The following is a 21,664-nucleotide window of genomic DNA, read 5'->3' as shown; positions in this document are numbered from 1 at the left end:
AGCCCCCAAATGGCACCTTAGAGCAGCTAACTTAGAACAAAAGGGTTTTTTACATACCAGGTGCTTCAAGCTATGATGCAAGTTACCTAGAGTACTCTTCCCACCTCTCCCCAGAAATTGGTAACATAGAAAAAAGGGCAGTTTTATTTTAGTGACTCATAGACCCTTTACCTAACCTCTCCTAAGATTGTAGTTTGAACACATTTATGATAAACTCATAATGTTTCACTTAATCATTTCTAAGAATATATTTTGAGCACATAAATTGCCTTTCTGATTCATTCCAGGCCTGATTTGACCCACCTCCTTTATTCACTCCCCTTTGAGGTTGCAAACGAAGCTGGCTATGATTGCTCTTGTGGGGACCTTGAAAGACTTGCATTGTATTGTAAAAGTTGGGCTGATTATAAGGTTTTAGACTGGTTCCTCTCCAAGGAATGGAGATGGAGGGGAGCAAAGATGCAGATGAGGACGAGATGGGAAGAACTTAGAACTCTGAGAGGAAAGGAGGAGAAGGGACAGAGAGGAGCTAAGTATGAGAACAGAATTGAAGCTGTGGAGATAGAATGGACTAAAAAGCTTGGTGTGCTTAGGTTCATTCCCTCAGGTTATTTCTCACCATTGGTTGGTAGCATCTGTTCTGGAAACCCTGGGAAGAGACTGTTAGAGGCTGGACCCCAATAGTCTTTGATAAGCTACTTCCAATAAAGGTACTCTAAGAAAGAATGTTTAATGAAATACAAAAGATTTTGCCTTGTTGGGGCATATGGATTGCTCCTGAAAAAATACAATGAGGAGATTCTCTTAATTATTTAAGATTTAAATTAAGTAAACAGAAAAATCCAGCCATAAAAGGTACAGGTTAAAAAAGAGCAATAACACTCTCTTAATGATTTTAAAAAATTATTGGGTGATATTTACTGGTTTTGGCCTGCCATTGACTGACTACCCAAGAATGAAGTAATTTTTAAAAGTTTTTCAAGGTGACTAGGATTTAAATATTCCAAGGCATTTAACAGCTGATGCAGAAAAGGTGTTGGTCTAAGTTAAACAGAAATTTCAAATGCCTATATAGCTTGATTAACTCACAACTGAGTGTTTTTTAGATACTTTACCTTCTATTCATTCCCCTACTGGACTCATTATGCAAATGGAAGGTAATATTTTAGAATGGATATTTTTAGTCCAGAAAAAGAGTAAAAAGTGTAAAACCTATATAGAGAAGGTTTCTGAATTAATCATACAGAGAAGAGTAAGATTCCACCAATTGTCTGGAATGGATCCAACTGAGATTGTAGTACCCTACACTAATCCTTAAATTATACAACTATGGGTGATTAATGATGACTGGTAAAGAGCCTGTAGCAATTATTTAGGAGAAATCAACAACAAATGTCCCCAAAGTAAACAGCTTCAGTTTATAAAAAGAACTGAATGGATTCTTCCCTACACAGTGAAAAGAACTCCTATTTCTGGGGCTCTATACTGACACAAATGAATTAGGAACAACTGGTTATAAAGTAGGAAATGTAAGTAAAGTAATTAAAAGTCCAAAAATCAAAGTTACATGCCATTCTAATGCTTTTATTAGTCTTTAATGAATCTCTTAACATAATTATTGAATCTCAATCTGCTGAAGTTGTATTATATATATAGAAACTGCTGAACTTATTCCTGGTAATTCAAAATTAACTTTGATATTCATGCAACTGCAACAAGCAATCCAGAACACAGATTATCCACTATAAATCACTCGTATTCAGTTTCATAGTGGATTGCCTGGGCCATTAGCAAAAGGAAATGAAAAAATTGATCAACTTGTGATGAGAAATGTGTTAGAAGCTTTAGAATTTTATAGAAAACATCATGTTAATAGTAGAGGCTTACAGAAAGTATTTTCCATTACCTGGCAACAAGCTAAAGAAATTATTAAAAACTGTCCTACTTCTTCGTAGTACAATCAAGTTCCTTTACCTGCAGGAAGTAATCCTAAAGGTACACAAAGAAATGAAATTTGGCAAATGGATGTATTTCATTTAACAGAATTTGAAAAGTTAAAATTTATTCATCATACCATTAATACATACTCTGGATTTCAATGGGCATCTGCCTTAAGTTCTGAAGAGGCTGATTCTATAATTAGACATTTATTAGAGAATATGGCTATAATGGACATACTGGTACAAATTAAAATTGATAATGCCCCTGCTTATGTTTCCGGTAAAATGAAACAATGTTTTATACATTATAACATAAAACACATTACAGGGACACCACATAATCCTACAGAATAACAATTATTAAGAGATCTAATCGCACTCTAAAAGAAATGCTTATAAATCAGAAGGGAGATAGGAGGACTCCCAGGGATGGGTTGCAGAACGCTTCACTGGCTTTAAATTTTAATGCTAATGAAGCGGGGACAACAGCTGCCAGAAGCCACGGGACTGTAGGAAAAAACTGCTGAATTGAGTCAGCCCATGCATGATAAGATGCTTTAACATCAGAATGGAAACCAAGGAAAGTGTTATGATGGGGCTGAGGATACGCTTACATTTCTGCAGGAGACAAACATTTATGGATACCACTGAAATTGATAAAAATCCAACATGAGCAAGAGAAGTCTCTTAGACACTTTGGCTGCTGACATGGGTGACTGGACTGGGAGAGAAGTGATACAGAAAGACTTTGAAGTGGAGGGCTGATCCTCCCACCTCAGGACAGTTTAAGAATCTCTGTGACAAAGTGGGAGCATTAGTTTGACTGGCTGGAAAACCTCTGAATGCACAACTTTGTTCCCTGCTATGCTATCTGTGGTAACTATGCAGGTAACAGAGTCAACTATACATATCAGGCCTGTGTTCCTAATTCTCCAATTAACATAGGAGTAAGTTGGGGGGATGTGCATATTCCTGTGGTGGTTAATGAATCTTCTTGGCTACCTGGTCCGTATGAAAACCAAGGTCCTGCCAATCTATGGAGGAAGGTAAAGAAATTAGGAATTATACTGCGGGGATGCAAGGAATTCCTATTTGTATGGGTAATGTAATATAACCTTTCAAGTGTGGCTATCTATAGTTAATACTACCCAGGATCTTCTCAAGTTTTATATTCTTCATGCATCTGGTTTTAGAGGACAGGAGATTAACGCTACTAGTTCCATAAAATCTACAGTCTGGTGAGATGTAGGTTATCGACAAAGAATCTGACTGGGTACATTGGCAACCATGTAAGAGTGAGAAATCTAGGTGCTAATTAGTATCCCCCATGGAGACGCCATTGACTGGAGCCCTTATGGCTTCCTTCAAGGAAAACATTCTCACTCAGAATCAAGATGGCACAGATATAGTTCAAATGGGACTGTGGAAATTAACTCTACTGTTCATGAACCTATTCAATGGCATGAAGTTGGAATGTCAAGTCCTCTCCTGCCAAACTGAGTTTGGCAATTCAGTTCAGACTAACTTGTGGAAATTAGCAAGTGCCTTCCACCCTCTTAAAGCGTGGGAAGGAGAGTTAAACATTAAGGATGAAACTTTGTCATTTAGACTAAATCAAAGCCATCCTTTTATAGTATGTGTACCATTCATTACCTTATTTGCTACTGAAGGGGCCTGTACAATGGCACCCGAATAATTACAGCATCACTTGTAAACACTGTACCCTTCATACCTGTGTTAATTCTAGTATGTCTTTAAACGGAACTTTTGAAAGTTTTTACATTCTTTTTTGTTTGTTTGTTCTGTTTGTTTTCGTTTTTGTTTTTTGAGACAGGGTTTCTCTGTGCAGCTTTGTGCCTTTCCTGGATCTCGGTAGCCCAGGCTGGCCTTGAACTCTCAAAGATCCGCCTGCCTCTGCCTCCTGAGTGCTGGGATTAAAGGCATGCGTCACCACCGCCCAGCAGAAGTTTTTTTTTTTTTTTTAGACAAGGTTTCTCTGTGTTGTTTTGGTGCCTGTCCTGAATCTCACTCTGTAGAACAGGCTGGCCTCAAACTCACAGAGATCAGCCTGGCTCTGCCTCTCGAGTGCTGGGATCAAAGGCATGTGCCACTGCCGACCAGCCAAGTTTCTACATTCTTAGACCAAGGCCAGCAGTCTGGATGCCAGTGAAGTCATCAAGGCCATGGCAAGCCTCACCTGGGATGACCATAGAGCAGAAAGCTCACTGAAAGAATATTAAGAAGAACACATTGAACGCTTACACTGATTACTGCAGTAGTTATGGGCATTGATGCACTGGCTGCTAATGCTACAGCAGCTGGACAGGCCCTTCATAAAGAAATCCAAACTGCCTAGTTCATTAGAGACTGGCACAAGCTACAGAACTTTGGACTCAACACAATAAAACAGTGAGATAGTTAATGGAACAGCTGATTATACTAATGGAAATATTGAAGAAGCAGATAAAATTAAAAATGTGATCAGAATGTTACATTCTATTGTATTACACCTTTAAGGATCAATGATAGCAAGCTTGACTTGGAAAAGTTTAAGATACATTTGATGGGTCACCCTAATTCTTCCTAAATGATTTATAACTTACAGCAAGGAATTAAGGAAACTTTTTCAAAAGGGTTAACTCATGTGACAGGAATGGATGTTATGGAAAGCCTTGCAGATACATTAGCCTTGTCCGATCTTGTACATCACTTAATAGATTTCTTGTTCTAGTGATTGTTATCCTTGTTCTAGCAGTAATAACTTTTATTAGCTTTAAAATGTATTTTGGCTTATTTGCCTAAGATCATGAAACAAAACAATAGGAAAAAAGGCTGTATTTACTGTAAGGCTACATAATCTTCAACATAATCAATTATAGCTTAAAGAGAAGGGGCAGATGCAGGGAAGGACTCCACAGAGCCATTGATTGCACTTGGCTTGAATTCCGAAGTGTTAGCGCTTAGGCTTTTGATTAAAGTCAGTGATTCTTGGCCATCTCCATGGGTCGCTACCAGAATGGACCTGAACAGGTAAGGCCCCATCTCTGGACCTGCAGACCAGGTATCTAGCCCCTAGGCCCCAGCCATCAGAGCCCCAGGGACCAGGCAGCTACCTTTCCCTGCTCCCTCACCAAAATAAACAAACAAACAAATAAATAAATAAATAACCATCCCCTGAGGACCCAGCAACCACTGAAACCATAAGCCCACCCTGCACCAATTGGGAACAACTGCTCCCTGAGACAGAACCCACTAACACCCATTGGACTAAGCTGCTCCTGAAGAAACAGAGCCCAACAGCACCAATTTAAGCAAGAACTCCTAGTGAGCCAAGACTATCAATTAGAACAAGAAAGGCAGGCACCTTCAGACACTGCCTGCACCGAGCAGAGGAAGAGATGAGTAGACGCCAGTGCAAAAACACAGGCAACAACATGAAGACCTATATGACAACATCACAACCTAGTGACTCTACACCTACAAGACTTGAACATACCAAGGCAGGAGAAGTCGAAGAAATCAACCCTAAAAATGACTTTAAGAAGATGATAGAGCCGGGTGGTGTTGGCGCACGCCTTTAATCCCAGCATTTGGGAGGCAGAGGCAGGTGGATCTCGTGAGCTTGAGGCCAGCCTGGGCTAGTTCCAGGAAAGGCGCAAAGCTACACAGAGAAACCCTGTCTCGAAAAACCAAAACAATAAAAAAATAAAAATAAAGAAGAAGATGATAGAGGCCCTTAAAGAGGAAATAAAAAATTTCCTTAAAGAAATGGAATAAGGGTTGGGGATTTAGCTCAGTGGCAGAGTGCTTGCCTAGCAAGCACAAGGCCCTGGGTTCGGTCCTCAGCTCTGAAAATAAATAAATAAATAAATAAATAAATAAATAAATAAATAAATAAATAAAATAAAGTCAGTGATTCTTTTCTTTTTTCTTTTTTCTTTTCTTTTTCTTTTTTTGTTTTTTGTTTGTTTGTTTTTTGTTTTTGTTTTTGTTTTTCGAGACAGGGTTTCTCTGCGTAGCTTTGCGCCTTTCCTGGAACTCACTCTGTAGCCCATGCTGGCCTCGAACTCCCAGAGATCTGCCTGGTTCTGCCTCCCGAGTGCTGGGATTACAGGCGTGCGCCACCACTGCCCGACAAGTCAGTGATTCTTACCTGCGTCCTTCCTGAAGGATCCCAGAGCTTTTGCAAAACTTAGTAATGAGACAACCTGGCAAACCAGGTCTCCTGGCTGAGGACTGCTTAGGCAAGTCTCCTTCCAATAGCTCCAGATAAGAGGTTTTGATGTGTGGAAATGGCTTGCTGAAGGTGTGAATTGTGCAGCAATAGGAGGCTTTTGAGGAAGCAGTGAGCAGTCAGTTCACCAGAGGCTGAGTCTCACTGCTGCTTTTGCAGAGCCCATATTCATCTTGGAGTAAGCCTTTACTTCCATGGACCCTCTCAGAACACCCGCAGGAGGGCCCAGCACGTAAGAGTACAAGAAGGCAGACAGAGCAAGTTAGTAAGCAGCGCTCCTCCTCAGCTCCCTCTTCAGTCCCACCTCAAGTCCTGCCCTGCCTTCCCTCCGGGAGGAGGAACTGTAAAGTGAAATTAACCCATCCCTCTCCAAGTTGTTTTGGTCCTGGTGTTCATCATAGTAATAGAAACCCTATCGTGAAAACAATCCACACATTAGATGGCTTAAAGCCCCCAAAATGGAGCCGAAGTAATGACTTAGCGATTACAAGTATTTGCTGTTCTCGCAGAGGGTCCAAGTTTGGGTCAAAGAACCCACATCTGGCAGCTCACAACCACCTATAACTCCAGTGCCAACACCATTTTGTTTTTGCTTCCATGGGCATTCCATGGGCATGGGCACACACACACACACACACACACACACACACACACACATCCATACACATAATTAAAGATTTTTTTAAAACCGTTGTAGAAGTTAGGGCTCTGCAACAAGGTATCAGGGAAGCCACACTCCCTCTGAAGGCTGGGGGAGAAAGCCACTCCATCCTCTTGAGTGGCAGCTGCACCCTGCATAGCTCTTCACAAGTCCCAAGTTCCTACTTCCCAGGTGTCTTTTCACACCATGTGCAAGTGTGCACGTGTAGGAGACAGGGCACACTCACTCTTGCAGCTGCATGCGGAGGCAGGAGGTTGACACCAGATGCTTTCCTCTACTGCCCTGCACCCAAGTTTCTCACTGAGCCCTGAGCTCTCCATTTCAGCTAGGCTGGGCACTGAGCTGCCAATGGCCTCCTGTCTCTGCCTCCCGGCAGGCTGTAGTAACAAGCAAGCAGACATTGCTGTACCCCCACTTGCATGGATCAAACTCAGGGGTTCTCATACTTGCTTTCCAAGGCCTTTACCCACTGAGCCTTCTCCCCAGCCCACTTCATATTTTTTTAAAAGGTTTGTTTATTTTATTTATGTGTATGGGGAGGGTATGAGCACATGAGTGCAGGTGCCCATGGAAACCAGAGATGCCAAATCCTCTTGGAACTGGAATTCCAGATCTTTCTAAACCACTTGACATGGGCGCTTGCAACTGAGTCTTCTGGAAGAGACTGGATCTTAACTACTGAGACATCTCTCTAGCCCCATGTTAATCGGACTACATCTGAAATTCAGGGGCCACTGTCCAACAAGTTCCCCCCAAAATAGGATATAAAAGGTAGTGGTGGTGGCCTCTAAGCTGAGTCAGCTCAAACCTGTTTCAGAGGCAGCGTCTCCCTGATGCCCTTTGCTCTAGTGAACGTCTGAACTTCAGGGGAACTTGAGTTAGTAGATGTGTCTGACATCTTATAAAACAGACGTGAAGAACACAATGCTCTCTGGGAGTGCCCACCAGGAGAGGCCCAGGGGAAGGGAGACCAGGGACAAGAGTGAGGCAAGCCCCAGGCCTGCCAGGCTGGGCGGCTGCTGTCTAGCTCAGCCCCTCTCTCTAAGGAGCGTTTTCTTGCCTCTTTGCTCGCTCTAAGTGAACTATCAGCTGCTCTGTGTCGTGGGTGGGGTCCTGTTTTCCTGGAGCAGTGACAACTTACCCGAAAGCCACAGGAAGAAGAGGGGTCTCAGCACCCCCCCTCCCCACTCCCCCTACCCCTGTCCATGACAAACACTGCTGGGCCATCAGCTGTGTCTCCTTTCAAATAGGGTCGTGTTCTCAGCTTCCAAGGGCCATGAACGGAGGGGCCAGTAGCTATTGAATAAGCCAGCCATCAGGCCAGGTCAGGTGTGGTGACTCACACCCGAAGTCAGAAGGATGAGTCAGAGGCTTGCCTGGGCTACTTGAGGAGATGCAGTCAACTCTGGGCAACATGACAAGTTCTAGGCCAGCCTGGGCTATATAGTGAGTTCCAATGTGAGATGCTTATAAGGGCCCGCATTGAAGTGTCTACAGTAATGTCCAAATATTTGAGGGAGCACGCGGGATCCCTGGATGCAGACGCTTCCTAATTTCCTAGCAACCTAGCCCAGTACTGAATCACTAATAGATACTCAATAGACGGTTTGTTGAATGAATGAATGAATGAACGTACACCAGGGGCTGGGTACGGAATGTTTTGTGCCTGAGGGACAGGCTGGGGCGGGCCTGTCTGTAAGATGGCAGGGGGTGCCACAAGCTCCGGGGATTTCCCTATCACTGTGAAGAGACCCAGTTCTTCCCCTGCGTCGGACATCCCCGTTCTAAGGGCAGGTCAAGGCAGGCTACAAAAGCCCAAGTGAGGAGGCTGCAGCTTCCTGCTGCCTTCTGGCCGTGGTCGCCATCAGAGGATGCAGCGCCCGCTAGCAAGGATGGTTGAGGAAGGTCGCCCTTGCCCCTGGGTGCTGTTCCGCCCGAGCTGGAACACCTTCCTGCGCTTTGGCCTCCTGATGGTGTTGGTTCTTTTCATCTCCTGTTTGGTCTACTGCGTCCTGTTCCGGAGGCAGCAGCAGACGCAGCTGGAGCCACTTGAGGTGAGAGGGGGCGAGAAGGGGGAGGAGGGGAGGAGGAAGTCAAGTACTCTGGAGGGGACCCGACAGGCTCGGGAAGGATGCGCAGGAGCGCAAGCAAAGGACACGAAAAAGAGGCAAAATCGGAACAAAATGGGTCGAAAAGAGGAAAGTGAGATAGACAGAAGACAGGAGAGGCCGAGGAGGGAGGCCAGGCCGGTCCCAGCTGCCTGAGGGCACACGGGGGATCCCGGGCTGGGAAAGATGCTGCCTGGAGCGGCCGGGATGACCCTGCGGGGGCTCCCGGCGTTCCCCCACCACGCCCGGGTAGGCGCAGGAGCTGCTGGGAGCCTCACTAGTGCAGGGCGGGTGGGGAGCTTCCCGGGGCTGAAAGATCCCCCAAGTGGTGGGAAGGATGGCCTGAGCCCCGCACCCTACGCTGCTTCCAGGGAAACAAACCAGTAATTTTTTCAGCGATCTTGTAACTGCAACTTCGCACGGGTCTGGATAAGACTTTACAATGAAAAACTAGCAAATTAGGCCGGTGGGAATACAGCATGGACGGCACACAGGGAAGCCTGAGAGTCTCGCAAGCCGTGGGCGCTCAAGAGCTTTCTCTGTTTTCCGGTTTTTGTTTTTGTTTTTTTTTCCAGGCACATGTAGCTGAGTTACAGCTGAATCTCACAGGTAAGGCTGGAAATCCAGTGGGGTGGGAGGTGGGGACAAGAAAGAGGGAGGGAGGGTGGAAGGGAATGAGGGAGAGAGGGAATGAGAAGGGAGGGAAGGAGGAAGAGAGAGAGAAGGAGGGAGGGAGGGAGGAAGCATATAAAAGGAGTGGCCCCTGGCTCGGCCTGAGTCCGTAGAACCAGCACCCAGGAGGCCCTGGGTTCCATCCTAGGTACCACATGAGCCAGGCTGCTGGTCCACACTTGTCATCCCAGCATTTGGGTAACAGAGGCAGGAGGGTTAGGAGTTCGAGGTCATCCTCTGCTACACTGGGAGTTTGAAGCCAGCCTGGGATCATCTCAGGGGGTTGAAAGAAAAGGAAAGAAATAAAGCAGTGTGGGATGTGATTCAGTGGACTCAGTGGTTAGAGCGCTCGCTGCCTGGCTCACCAGCCCAGGACCACGTAAACCAGATGTGGTGGTGCACACTGCCATCCCAGCACTAGGAGGTACAAGCAGGATCGAGTTCAAAGCCAGTCTGGGCTATAAGAGGCCGTGCCTCATAAGAAATTGAGAAAGGGAGAGAGAGAGTAAAAGGAGGTAGAGAGAGGCTCCTAAAATGGGGACGCATGATTCCAGGAACACACCACCCCTTTCCTCACAAAGTTCAGACACAACACAAGCAGCTATGATGATCCCGCTACTCACATCCCTTGGTTTTCTCCGCACCTGGTGTATGTAGCATGTGTAGGAGAAGGCTGCATCTTAGTGAGGAGCAGGGGAGGAGTGGCCAGGGGTGGAGCCCCGCCTAGACTCCCCAGTGAGGGGCTGGGGGCGTGGTCAGGTTGGAGCCCCGCCTAGACTCCCCAGTGAGGGGCTGGGGGGCGTGGTCAGGGTGGAGCCCCGCCTAGACTCCCCAGTGAGGGGCTGGGGGCGTGGTCAGGTTGGAGCCCCGCCTAGACTCCCCAGTGAGGGGCTGGGGGCGTGGTCAGGGTGGAGCCCCGCCTAGAATCCCACAGTGAGGGGCTGGGGATGTCACTTAGTGGCAGAGTACTTTCAAAACATATGGGAGATTATGGGTTCCGTGGCACTCCTACAAACAAGCCAAAGAAAACACAAGTGCTGAAAACTAGGCAAAGCAAATTAAGCTGAAATGGTACTTGTGGCATGCTAGGATTGGATCTGTCCTTCAAAGTCAGGCCCTGTGGGGTGTAGTGATGCACATCTGTCATTCAAGCCCTCAGGAGTCTGGAGCAGGGGCATTGCAAGTTCTGGGCCAGCTCAGGCAACAAGCAAGATTCTGTCTCAAAATTTAAGGACATCTGGTAGTAACATTAGTACTTTGATAAGTACCTTGGACCTTGATACTAATAACCAACTAACCATTACTTTAACAAATCCGTCCTGTCTGGGCATGCTGGCACAGTCGTCATTCTAGCACTCAGCAGTCTGAGGCAGGAACATCGTGAATTTGAGGGTACCCTGTATAGCAAGATCCCATCCCAAAATCAATAACTAATTAAAGGGATTCTCTCTCTCTCTCTCTCTCTCTCTCTCTCTCCCTCTGTCTCTCTGTCTCTCTCTGTGTGTCTCTCTCTCCCTCTCTCTGTCTCTCTCTGTCTCTCTCTCCCTCTCTCTCTCTGTGTCTCTCTCTCTCTGTCTCTGTCTCTCTCTGTCTCTCTGTCTCTGTCTCTCTCTCTGTCTCTCTCTCTCTCCCCCCTCCCCCTAGCTGCTCTGATTGGCCATCAAGGTCTCTGTATCAACAGTCTCATTACTTTTTTTCATTGCTGGAACAAAATAACAAAACCAAGTAACAGAGAAAAGCAACGTAAGGGAGGACCGCCTTCTGCCACCTAGGCTGGCACCTGGAGGCTGTAGTCCATCCTGGAGGGGAAGGCTGAGACACTCCACATCCTGTCAGGAAGTAGAGAGAGGACCGTTCGGCTCTTTTTCCTTTGTCTTCCTCCACATGGCATGGCGCCTCCCGCCTCCGGGGTGTGTCTTCCACCTCAGTTCCCATCATCTATATAACTGGTGACAGATTTGTTTCCGCTGTGATTCTAGACCTCAGCTGACCATCTAATGAACCGTCACAAGGATAGCTAACGAGGGACTTTGCTAGGTCCCTTCTTCATCCCAGTAGAAGTCGTAACATGTGTCCAGCCTGTGACCATTTCCCCTCACTCAGGCAACGTGGCCATGCTGACCCAAACCCTTGTGGTCCTCTGAGCTGGAGAGGGAGCAAGAAAGACTGGAATTTGGTGGGACCCAAAGGCAACTCCCGGGCATCAGAGCAGCACAGGGGGAGAGAGAGAGGTGCCACGGAGCCCTAGGTGTTCCCTGTACTGTCTCTTTCTGGTTCTCTCTCTCTCCTCTGTCCATCTGTCTTTCCATACACGTGTATTTGCATCTCTCTAAGGTGTGTGTGTCCATCTCTCCCTCTCTCCACCATGTTTGCATATCGCTGTCTCTGCATCTCTCATTCTCTCTCATCTCTATCTTCTTTTCTCCGTCTCTCTGCCTCGCCGGCATAGTGTGTGCCCATCCATCCATCTCTCTTCTCTTTTTCCTCTCCTCCCTTCCTTTAATTCTTCACCTCTCTTCCTCCGCGTCAGTCCCCCATCCTAAATCCCACTCCCTGTCCAGCCTCGGTTCTCATCCCCTTCACCTTTTGCCCCCAGTTCCCCGGAAGGACCTTACACTGCACTGGGAGGCCGGTCCAACCTTGGGAAGATCCTTCACTCATGGGCCAGGGCTGGAGAAGGGGCAGCTGCACATCCGTCGTGATGGCATCTACAGGCTACATATCCAAGTGACCCTGGCCAACTGCTCTGCAGCATGCAGCACCGTGCAGCCCAGGGCCACCGTGACTGTGAGCATCTGCTCCCCAGCCGCCCACAGCATCAGCCTGCTGCGCCTGCACTTTGGACAGAGCTGCACCGTGACATCCCAGCGCCTGACTCGCCTGGCCCTCGGGGACGTCCTCTGCACCAATCTCACCCTGCCTCTGCTGCCCTCCCGCAACGCTGATGAGACTTTCTTTGGCGTTCACTGGGTATACCCCTGACCACAACTCCTGGATGGATTGTGGGGCTTTTAAATTGTTCTCTTATTTTGTGAATAGTAATTTTTATTCATTGCAAATTCTACATATTTATAAATATATAGTACACATATCCGTTGGCTGGTACGTCCATCCATCTTCCCCCTACCATCACCCCATCTCCCTCCCAGTTTCATGTCCTTTTTAAAATTTTATTACTCCCCCAACTCGCTCTCCCTCTCCCCTCCCCTCCCTCTCCCCTCCCCTCCCTCTCCCCTCCCCTCCCCCTCCCCTCCCTCTCCCTCTCCCCTCCCCCTCCTTTCTCTCCCTCCCTCTCCCCTCCCTCTCCTCTTCCTCTCCCCTCCCTCTCCCTCTCCCTCTCCCCTCCCTCTCCCCTCCCTCTCCCTCTCCCCTCCCTTTCCCTCCCTCTCCCTCTCCCCTCCCTCTCCCCCTCCCCTCCCTTTCCCTCCTTCTCCCTCTCCCCTCCCTCTCCTCTTCCTCTCCCCTCCCTCTCCCTCTCCCTCTCCCCTCCCTCTCCCCTCCCTCTCCCCTCCCTCCCCCTCTCCCCTCTCCCCCTCCGAGGACTGACTTCAGCCTCAGGGTGGGAAGGGAGCAAAGCCCCCCTGTGATAGGTCACAGCTAGGCCCCGCCTCCAACGAGTCCTCCGTGTCCCAAAATAGCACCACCAGCTGGGATCCTAGAGCTTTTCCAGGGAATAGGGAGGGACCTGAGGCCAAAGGAGGGAAAACCCTGGAAACTTCGCTCCCCCTGCTTCACGCCTGGCCTGGGGAGGGGGTCTTGAAAATGTCGAAGAGTTAAAGTGGCCTGGAAGACATCTCTCCCCGGCAACATCTTTACCCAAGATCAGGTGTGTGCTGCATTCTGTTTTCAGCACTTGCAGTTTGCTTGCAAGATGACGTGGTTGTCTTTTTGAGACAGGGTCTCTCTCGGAACCGGAACCGGAAGCTTGCCCATTGGGTTAGGCTAGGCTGGCGGATGAGCTTCCTGAGTTCCTCCTGTCTCTACCTCCCCAGGACAGGAGTTACAGACAGGCCCCATCACACACTGCTGGACCTCTGACCACAGGTCTGCCCAGCCCCTCTACTTCTGGGTCCTATCCAACGGGCTGTCCAATGCTGATGTGTGGATTCTGGGAACGCGTTTATTTAGACCATAGCAAGTATTCACAGCCGGAAATGGTGAGTGGGTTATAGGGAAACTCTGTTCTCTCCTGGGTTCCAGTTCATCTAAACCATAAAAGGATCTGTTCTTAGGTGAAATAAAAATGACCTCAGTGGAAACAGTGACGGGAAAAGGACTCTGACTTTCAAAGTTTGAGCACTAGGAGATTAATAAGGCCAGAGGTTCTATGGGGGATCTCCGGAGTCCACACGAGATGATGTCAACAGGTACAGCTTTGAACTTCCCCTTCGGTGACACCCAGCTGTGGAGGAGCTTGATTTAGGATACTCATAAGCCAAAGCTGACAAACAACACAGTCTGGGAGTGTTACTCAGCTGTAAAGAGGAATATGGCACTCAGATACAGCCAGTTCCAAGCCAAACTCGGTAGGACGCAGGTTGCAGGCCTTCTCACTGGATGTCGCTGGAGTCCAGATTCACCCAGACAAGAATCAGGCAGGGTGCCAGAGCCAGGAGTGCTTTGTGAGGGGAGATGAGGGTGTCAATGTTTATAGAAATGTGGCCACTGGATTGTAGACTTTGCTTACAGTGGTGTGTTTTATGTGACCTGGATTTCATCAAAATAGAAATAGATGACAAAATCAAAAAGGAATTTAACTTTGCCAACTTCTACTCCCACTAGCTCCTGAGGAGGGGCTGAGTCCAAAGCTGTAGCGCTCATGCAAACATCCAGGCCTGGGGCTCCGAGCCTGCACCTGCAGTGACAGATCTTAGAGAGAGGGCCAGTCCCGGCTGGAGGCCAGTCCAGCCTAAGCGGCCACTTCCTCCTCCTCCTCCTCCTCCTCCTCCTCCTCTCCTCCTCCTCCTTCTTTTTAATTTTAATTTTATTTATTTTTTGAGTGGGGGGGTGGTGGTTGAAACAAGGTGTCTCTGTGTAGCTCTGGCTGTCCTGAAACTCACTCTGTAGCCCAGGCTGGCCTCCAACTCACAGAGACCCACCTGCCTCTGCCTCCCGAGTGCTGGGATTAAAGATGTGTGCCACCACCATGCCTGGCTAAGTCTTTAAACTAGGCTTTTCAAAAGCTGACCCTTCTGTGTGACTCATCACAGAAAAGAAAAACACAGCTCAGGGTTCTGTCCCACACCCTTTCCGCAGCTGAAGAGCACACCATGGCTTCTGTACCCCCGGAGAGGCTGCACAGGTGCCTGCAGAGCCGTCTTTGGTGGATGGGGGTTTGGTTTTTCGGGGGTTCTCCTACATAAATATTCGGAGTATTGCTTTCTGCCTTCTGCTATGCTAGGTATGAGGCAGGGGCCTAGGACCTCAGCTCACAAGGCCAGTACTACAGCAGCTCCACCATGCGTACCCTGGCCCCACATCTCCACTTTACTTCTTGAGTTTCCAGATCATTCAGTTTTCATTTTCTCACCCTTTTTATTTTCTTCTTTTTTTCTTTCTCTTTCCTTTCTCTTACCTTTATTCTCTCATCTCTCATTTTTTTTTCTTTTTAAGACAGGATCTCACTATGTAGCACAGGTTGGCTTCAGACTCACAGCCATCCTCCTGCCTCAGATTCCCAAGTGCTGAAATTACAGGCACATGCCACCACAAATGGCCGTTCTTCGTGTCTTTCCCTTTCCTTTCTCCCCACGTTTAGTTTTCATTGATAAATTTGAACCTGATCTGCTGTGTGACAACATGTGTGAACTGAGAACTTCTGCATGCCTACTCAGCTGAGAGGGTATTGTTGCCAATGACCAACTTTACACGGTTTAATGACTCATTCCTAGCTACAGCATCCCCAGGAGGCAGAGCGGCTGTTTCAAGACGTGCATTCTGAGCTAAGATTCCCAGAGAAAAAAACCGTGCAGCTGCCTGGCTGCCCATCATAACCACATCACTAGGGAGAGTTGGGATGTTGCAGGCTCTACATCAGATGATATAGGGCTACCCTTAGCTCCCTCAATAGCCCCTCACTGCCTGCCTCCTGTGCCCTGACATCCTTGTGACTAACAGGCGAAAGTCTCCCACATATTTAATTAACATACACTAGCTTTCAACAACCTAAAAGCCAACACCTACAGCAGAGGTTCCCCCACCCCCTTACAGGCTGTTCCCATCTGAATATTTTAAAGGGGTCTTGATTTATTGTTTTCTTTATTTCTATAACCAGAAAAATGTCATGGACTCTTTCCATGCTGGAACACAGTATTTTAGCTTGCCAGGCCATAGTCACTCATATTTGGCTCCAGAATAAACCATCTCTTGTTCCTTTTGCGGTCCAGCCATCTCTGATGACAGAGTTGAGTCCTCCTGCTGACTGGTTATGCCCACAGAGCATGAGATGAAGGTACTCATTCCCATGTCCTTTGATACCTATTCTGTAGGAGAAATTCTCAGTAATGGATTTCTGGATCTGGGAGTCTTCTCGAGACTGACTGGATGCTTGTCATTAGCACGTTGGCTTCTATGGTGTTAACAGCAGTCTCCTTCCTGAGTGTGAGTGCTGAGAGCACAGTAAAGTGGGATTCATCGGGCTAATAAGATGGCACCTTGGGTAAAGCGCCTGCTGCCAAGCCTGGGTTTGATCCCCAGGACCCACAAGGAGGTAGGAGAGAACTAACTCCAAAGCCGTCCTCTGGCTTCTACACCCTGGCTGTGGCACACACATATATGCACACATGCATACAAAATAGATTAACTCAAATGTGCTAACATTTGACAGCTGGAGCAATGGCTCAGCTGTTAAGAGCACTGGCTATATCCGGGTAGTGGCACACGCCTTTAATCCCAGCACTTGAGAGGCAGAAGCAGGTGATCTCTGTGAGTTCGAGGCCAGCCTGGTCTACAGAGCGAGTTCCAGGACAGTCAGAGCTGCACGGAGAAACCCTATCTCAAACAACAGCAACAAGAACAAAAAGTAAATAAATAAAAACGAAACCCAGCACCCATGTGGCAGCTCAACTATCTGTAACTCCAGTTCCAGGGGATCCAGCACCCTCTACTGGCCTCCTCTGGCACCAGTAACACACCTAGCATACAGATATCCATGCAGACAAAACACCCATACACATATTCTTTTTTATTTTAAAAATGTAATAAATCATTTTAAATTGTTAGATGTGCAGTCTTGTGTGTGTGTGTATATTTGTGTGGGGCACAAAGGGCACTCTTGGGTGTCACTCCTCAGGCATTGCTGGCCTGGAGCCCTCTAAGAATGCAAGGCCCTCTGGCCATGCAGCCCCAGGGTTCTTCAGCTGTCTCCCGCCAGCACTGGGGTCTTAACACCCAGCTTTTATGCGAGTGCTGATAATGAACCTCGGGTCCTTGTCCCTGTGCTTTATGGACTGAACCATGCCTGGGCCCTCGGTGTGTGATTGCCAGGGAAATGGTGCATCTCCTCTCCGGATACGGGCACTGTTGATGCCAGCTCTCTCGATTCTGTTTCTGAAAATCCATGCGTATAAAGCTAGGCATCATGGCACACACCTGTCATTCCAACATTCCCAGGAAGCTGAGGCAGGAGGTTTGCTAATTTGAGGCCAGTCTTGGCTACATCGTGTGGTCTGATCTCAAAAAACAAAGTGGGGGTGGGAGGGAGGGGAGGGAGGGGGCACTGGGGTAGGGGTAGAGAGGGAGAGAGCAGAAGGGTGGGGGGAAGGAGAGAGAGGAGGAAGGGCCCGCCGAGCAACACATCTCAGTCAGACTCAACTGTCTGGGTATCGTTCACACAACAGAGTCATTACGCGCATGTGCTTTTGAAACTTGGGGTCTGGGACACAAACACTGCAAAACGGTCCCTTCCGTTCACTTCACCTCAGCCGTTTCACCTGACTGCGTTTTCCTCTTTCTGTGGAAATGGCAGCAACAGTCAAAATATGATTATCATTGTTGTTGATGAAAGTTGCTATGGCCTCGGTCCGGGCCTCCGACTGAGTCACAGATACAGAACAGTAACTTCTGAGCCACGTCCCCCACATCCCATGGGGCCCCTGGGAAATCAGCCTTCTTAGTTTCCATACCTAGGGGACAATACACAGTGCATGTCTTTCAGCACTGAATAATGCGCCGTTCATTGATTCAGCCAGAGCTGAAAGGACGGGCTGCGTTGTGACACAGGATCACCGAACTTCACCCACACTCACCCCCATAACACTCTCTTGTTCCCCCTCCTCCCTCCAGATCCCTGCCCTCCTCCACAAAACGCCCTTCTGCCTGCATGCTGTGTGTTCATATAGTCCTCTGCCCAAATGCCTCACGCTGGAGTGAAGGGTGGCGTTTGTCTGACCCTGTCTGTGTCTTTAACTGTCTTGTCTTAACATAATGACCTCCATTTCCATCTGTTTTTATGAAAATGACATAATCTGGTGGTTTGTTTTGTTTTTTGTTTTTTGGTTTTTTTTTTTTTAGTTTTTAAGGCATTTGTTCTCGTGTGTGTGTGTGTGTGTGTGTGTGTGTGTGTGTGTGTGTGTGTGTTTGTAACAGCACGTTGGGGGTCAGAGGAGAAATGGGAAAAATCAGTTCCCTCCTTCCACCATGCAGGTCCCAGAGACAGAACTCAGGTCTGCCTTCACCCACTGGGCCAGCTCCATGCCCACCCCACACCTTTTCTTAGACAGTCTCATGTAGCCCAGGCTGGCCTCACTTCATTCAATAAGTTCAGTAAGACACCTTCATTTGTGCAATATGTATCTAGACCCAATTTCCTTCTTTGAAGACTTATTTATGTATGTGTCCCTGTGGTTTTCTGTACATGAGGAATTCCGTGATCCTGGAGGGATGGGATCTAAGTCCTCTGCAAGAGCATCCAGGGCTCTAACCACTGAGCTGTCACTCCAGCCTCTTTGGGCCTTTTCTAGGGTCCTCCTCGCAGGTAGGAGGTAGCAGTCCTTCGTGGTTTGGGTTCACACTTTCTGCCACTGCTGCAGGTGGACTCCTTCTGCATGCTCACTGCCCATCTCTGGAGTTTCAGAAACAGTCTGAAGCCGGGTGGTGGGGGCACACGCCTTAATCCCAGCACTCAGGAGGCAGAGGAATAATAACTCAGATGGATCTCTGAGTTTGAGGAGAGCCTGGTCTACAGAGTGAGTTCCAGGACAGCCAGGGCTACACAGAGAAACCCTGTATTGAAAAACCAGAAACTGAAAACCAAAAGAAAAAAAATGAGAAAGGAAGGAAGGAAGGAAGGAAGGAAGGAAGGAAGGAAGGAAGGAAGGAAGATTGAACCTCTCACCAAGGGAATGAGTGGGGTCTCCAGTGGGACTACAAACCAGGGCAGCATCTCTGGGGATCACGTTCTCAGAGCCCAAAGCTAAGACTATGGTGTGACCTCAGCATGTAAGGATGGCAGACACCTGCACAGGGCGCTCACTGCTGCTCTGTACAAGCCAGCTGCTCAGCTACAGATGTGCCATAAGGAGAAGGTGGAGGCTGGGCTGGGGAGGTAGTTCAGTGGTAAGTTCCCTTGCTCTGCAAGTACAGGGCCTGAGATGGGATCCACAGCACACACATAAAAAGCCAGACATGACTAAGGGAATCCAGAGACAGGAGGATCCCTGTGGCCCCAGGACCAGCCAGTCTAGTCAAAAAAAAAAAAAAAAAAAAAAGCAGGCTGAGGCTCGAGGGAATAAGGAGGAGAGCAATAGGGATGATACCAAACATCTTCCTCTGGCCTCCTCATGAGCACACACAGGAGTGCACATGCCCACACACACACACACACATACACACACACACACACACACACACACACACACACACACACAGAGAGAGAGAGAGAGAGAGAGAACATTAAAAATTTTGAGAAAATGTGTTATAACAGCCCACAGATGTAGTAGATGTAGGTATAATCTTCTGTCCCACCAGCCAGCTCCCAAATAACCATACAGAGACTTTTATTAATTATAAAAGATCAACTGACAGCTTAGGCTTATTACTAACTAGTTAGTACAACTTGAACTAACCCATTTTTATCCATCTACATGTTATCACATGACACACAGCATTTCCTGTTCTCTTGTATGTCTTGCTGCCTCTCCATCTGGCCAATGACTCTGCCCTACTTCTTCCCAAAATGCTCTCTGTCCAGATCTCCTGTCTATGCCTCTTCCTGCCTAGCTATTGACCATTTAGCTTTTTATTAAACCAATGAGAGCCACATCTTCACAGTGTACAAAAAGATTGTTCCACAACATTTCCCCTTTTAGTCTAATTAAAAAGGACGGTTTTAACTTAAATGTAGTAAAACTATATACAACAAAAACAGTTATCAAGTAAGAATTACAGCTACAATTTCCAGTCCATTTGTATTTGCCAAATTTAGAGAAAATACTATCTATCTATACCTAATTTATTTTTCATCATAACTAAGGAAAACTATAAGTCTGACTACTTAATCTTTAACTCCATCAAAGACCCCAGAAGGGTATAATGCTACCTAATGACAGGGACATCTGGCTGCCTGGATAGTCACTTAAAGTTCCTCTGTAATGTTGGGGCATCCATCTTTGGCCTATAGGTCTGGAATATCTGACAGACTTTTCTGTGAAGCAGGAATTTCTGAAGGACTGTCCCCCCTTGTCTTAGCAAAGTTTGACAGTGTTTTTTTGTGTGTCCTGTTTGTCCAATTTGGACAGCATACTGTCAGCACTTGGGCAATGGCAGTTTCTTGCCAAATGGCTAGTTTTTGCAATAAAGAAAGAAACTCCATATGGAGGTTCTTTGATGCCCATCATCCTTTTTTGAAGTAAATTGGTGCTGCCAGGAGCAGATGTGTCTCACTATCATGAAAAGCCTTATATTATTAAAGCAATTTAAATGTCATATTCTGTAGGTCTTTGAAGTGTTTCAAGATTATCTACCTATCTAAATATATTTGTTTAACCTTGAAAACATACCTAACATGACTACAAGTTTGACTATCATAGATGACTACTAACCTGTATTTTTAATTATACATTACATTTTTAAATGAGTTGCATAAGTACAATACCCCCAAACAAGAGTAGAAACATACATACAGTACAACAAAATTAACTTTAAATTTGTGTCAATAAACCAAAATCAACACCAATATAAACTATTTGAGGTTAATAGTTGTTCAAAAGGAGACTCAACGATCCACACTTTCATTTCATCATTTCCATACTATATCCCTCTTTTTCTCTTTAAAAATAGACCTTTTAATCTAACTCCTTTTTAGCTTTTCCCTGACTATGATCAACAACAATTTGTAACCAACCCCTCTAAATGATGACTAACATCCATAACCCACCAAATAACCAAAACCCACCTATACCCCACCTCTTAGGAATGTGGGCATCATTCTCTAGACTGCTTCCTGCTGTCTTGGATTGCTGGTGTCTTTGGAGGACCCTGAGAAAAATCAAGATAATGGTCAAGTCCTGGCTAGAGTAGTCTGTGAGGATGGACCATCTCAGCCAGCAGCCTTGAAGCTGTTCTGGATGCAGAATTCTGAAGAAACTGCAACAAAGGCACTCTGAGAGGCTGGACCACCTGAGCCATTCATTTTCATTGGTGTCTGATCCCCTTGCTCTGAAAATACACAACCTTTTAAAGGTAACATACATATCTGCATTAACACAAGTATAGACTGTGTGTTGTCCACAAGTCAGCCAAAAGTGGATTTTTTGTGTGTGTGTTTTATGTTTGAGCAGGTAAAATATATGTTACATGTCTTATAGTTTTTCTAGGCTTACTTCTTTATGTCCATGTCTGTAGCCAGAATTTTTCAAGAGATCTTCCATAACCAAACCAGATCATTTTCAACCCTGATTGAATCCACAGCCTTAAATTTTTCATGGGAACAAAATCACACCCCCTTCCCCAAAGCAACAAACTTTTTGACTTCCATTTTGAAGTCAAGAAACTTTTTTTTTGAGACAGGGTTTCTCTGTGAAACAGTTCTGACTGTCCTGGAACTCTCTTA

At 46.8% G+C, this 21,664-nt stretch overlaps 1 protein-coding gene across 2 annotated transcripts; it reads left to right on the top strand.

The window, feature by feature from the left end:
* The first annotated feature begins 8,429 nt into the window (after positions 1-8,429).
* Positions 8,430-12,685, top strand: Cd70 (CD70 molecule). Of its 2 annotated transcripts, none has more exons than XM_036171310.1 (3): positions 8,430-8,889; positions 9,519-9,552; positions 12,212-12,685. In XM_036171310.1, the coding sequence occupies exons 1-3, from the start codon at positions 8,707-8,709 to the stop codon at positions 12,595-12,597; spliced, it is 603 nt and encodes a 200-aa protein (XP_036027203.1). In that variant the 5' UTR covers positions 8,430-8,706; the 3' UTR covers positions 12,598-12,685. The 2 variants fall into 2 exon arrangements, with proteins under 2 accessions (XP_036027203.1, XP_036027204.1); XM_036171311.1 differs by lacking the exon at positions 8,430-8,889 and adding an exon at positions 8,985-9,192.
* The last annotated feature ends 8,979 nt before the right edge of the window (positions 12,686-21,664 follow it).

This window comes from Onychomys torridus, chromosome 21 (assembly GCF_903995425.1).
Source record: "Onychomys torridus chromosome 21, mOncTor1.1, whole genome shotgun sequence".
In the NCBI taxonomy this organism is placed as follows: Eukaryota; Metazoa; Chordata; class Mammalia; order Rodentia; family Cricetidae; genus Onychomys; species Onychomys torridus.
Note: the sequence above shows the minus strand (reverse complement) of the source record. Positions and strands in the feature narration are given on the sequence as shown.